We start from the raw sequence: 2505 nt of genomic DNA on the forward strand, positions 1-2505 counted from the left end.
TGTGTGTGTGTGTGTGTGTATGTGTGTGTGTATACGTGTGTGTGTGTGTGTGTGTACCTGTGTGTACTGTAACTAATGATCTGTTCGTTTTCCAGTATTATTTTCGCAGATATCAAAGGTTTTACCAACCTGTCCATGGGCCTTTCACCACAGCAGTTAGTCCTCCTGCTAAATGAACTCTTTGCACAGTGTGACGATCTGGCTGAGGTTAGTTGAATTCCATTCTGCACATTTGCACTTGTGTCGTCACTGATTTCATCCAGAGACCCAAGGTAATGCTTTGGGAACAATCCCAGAATGGTAGACGATGAGATTTAAATTTGGTTAATAAAAAGGTCTGGAATTCAGAGCTAGTTTCTATAATGCTGATCTTAGAACTATCTTTGATTATTGTTATAACTCATCTGGTTCACTATTAATGAAGGAAATCTGCTATTTTGCCTTGTCTGACCAATAGGTGACTCAAGTCCCCCAGCAATATGGTTGTCTTTGAACTGCCTCTGAAGTAGCTGAGTAAACTACTCAGTTCAGGGGCAGTTAGAGATGGACAACAAATGCTGGCCAGTCATAGCCAGAAACACCCATATTCCACAAAATAATAATAAGATACATGACCAGCTGGGAGGATTGTTGCCTGTGCCAGTGGGAGTGTGTCGCAGAGAATAGTGGCTCCTGGGAAAGCAGGAAAGTTACACCCATTCCTTGTGGTTAAAAATCACACAACACCAAGTTATAGTCCAACAGGTTTATTTGGAGGTACAAGCTTTCAGAGCATTGCTCCTTCATCAGGTGGAGGAGGATCATAGGGCACAGAATTTATAGCAAAAGATCACAGTGTCTTACACTGTTGTGATAAGTTGAAAAAACCTAGATTGCTTTCATCTTTTAGAATGGGTTGCAGGTTTCCATGCATTAATATGTAAATCCCAGAACTTCTTTCAAGTCATATTCCCAAGATAACTTAAGGTTTTACAAAAAAAAATCTGCATTGCAGAATTATGTTTGCAGATATATTCTATTTTGTTCAAAGAGCATGCAATCTGTAGGCTGTCAACATTTTTAATAATCCATATATTCCTACTTTCCGAATTCCTACTTTGGAAATAGAACCAGTCTGACCCAAGGTTGGGATACAGGCGGACTGTAACCTAATTTTCTAAGAGGTCTATGTTCACTTTGATCTCTTGCTTCCTTTTGATACTTTTCAAGAACTCTGATTGTCAGTTTTTGTATTGTTCACAGGTTTGCCTGGTAGTTTTTTTTCTCTCATTATTTGTTTTGGCATCCTTTACTGGATTTTGAAGTTATCTCAATCTTTGGGACCATCGCTGACTTCTGTCTCCTTACACAATGTTTTTTTCAACTTAATACTATCCTTAATTTCCTTAGTTAGCCCATGTTCAGTTTACCTCTCTCTTAGAATCTTTCCTCCTCACCGGGGTGTATTTTTGCTGAGATCATAAATTAACTTCTCCAGTTACAGGTTCCGCCCCCAGTCCCAGCTCCACACGCACACCAGATCCCAGCTCTCAGCAAAGGACTCACCTTCATCCCCCTCCGTCCACGCATCAATGAATTTAATACACGCTGTGATGTCCAACACTTCTTCCATCGCCTCCGCCTCCGAGCTTACTTTCACAGTCAGGACTCCCGCCCACCTTCCGAGGACCCCTTCGCCCACCTCCAACACACTGCATCCACCTGGACACCCCGCGCTGGACTATTACCCGCCCTCGATCTCTTCATTTCCAACTGCCGCCGGGACATTAACCGCCTCAATCTGTCTACCTCCCTCCCCCACTCCAACCTCTCACCGTCACAACGCGCAGCCCTCCAATCCCTCTCCTCCTATCCCAACCTCACCATCAAGCCAGCGGACAAAGGGGGCGCAGTGGTAGTCTGGCGCACTGACCCCTACATCGCTGAAGCCAAACGCCAACTCGAGGACACCTCTTCCTACCGCCCCCTTGACCATGACCCCACCCCCCATCACCAAACCATCATCTCCCAGACCATACACAACCTCATCACCTCAGGAGATCTCCCACCCACAGCTTCCAACCTCATAGTCCAGGAACCCCGCACTGCCCAGTTCTACCTCCTTCCCAAGATCCACAAGCCCGACCACCCTGGCCGACCCATTGTCTCAGCATGCTCCTGCCCCACCGAACTCATTTCTACCTACCTCGACACTTTCCTATTCCACCAGTCCAGGAACTCTCCACATACGTTCGAGACACCACCCACGCCCCCCACCTCCTCCAAGACTTCCGTTTCCCCGGCACACAACGCCTCATCTTCACCATGGATATCCAATCCCTCTACACCCCCATCCGCCATGACCAGAGCCTCCAAGCCCTCCGTTTTTTCCTCTCCAGACGTTCCCAACAATACCCCTCCACCGACACTCTCATTCGTTCGGCCGAACTGGTCCTCACCCTTAACAATTTCTCCTTCGAATCCTCCCACTTCCTCCAGACCAAAAGGGTAGCCATGGGCACACGT

At 46.7% G+C, this 2505-nt stretch overlaps 1 protein-coding gene across 1 annotated transcript in view; it reads left to right on the forward strand.

The window, feature by feature from the left end:
* LOC122553148 (adenylate cyclase type 8-like) overlaps positions 1-2505 on the forward strand; it is a 137412-nt gene that overhangs the window by 56235 nt on the left and 78672 nt on the right. The window contains exon 4 of the mRNA XM_043696737.1: positions 96-207. Within this exon, the coding sequence (XP_043552672.1) occupies positions 96-207 (112 nt within the window). The remainder of the gene's footprint in view (positions 1-95; positions 208-2505) is intronic.

The sequence above is a fragment of the Chiloscyllium plagiosum genome, chromosome 9, assembly GCF_004010195.1.
Source record: "Chiloscyllium plagiosum isolate BGI_BamShark_2017 chromosome 9, ASM401019v2, whole genome shotgun sequence".
Classification (NCBI taxonomy): domain Eukaryota; kingdom Metazoa; phylum Chordata; class Chondrichthyes; order Orectolobiformes; family Hemiscylliidae; genus Chiloscyllium; species Chiloscyllium plagiosum.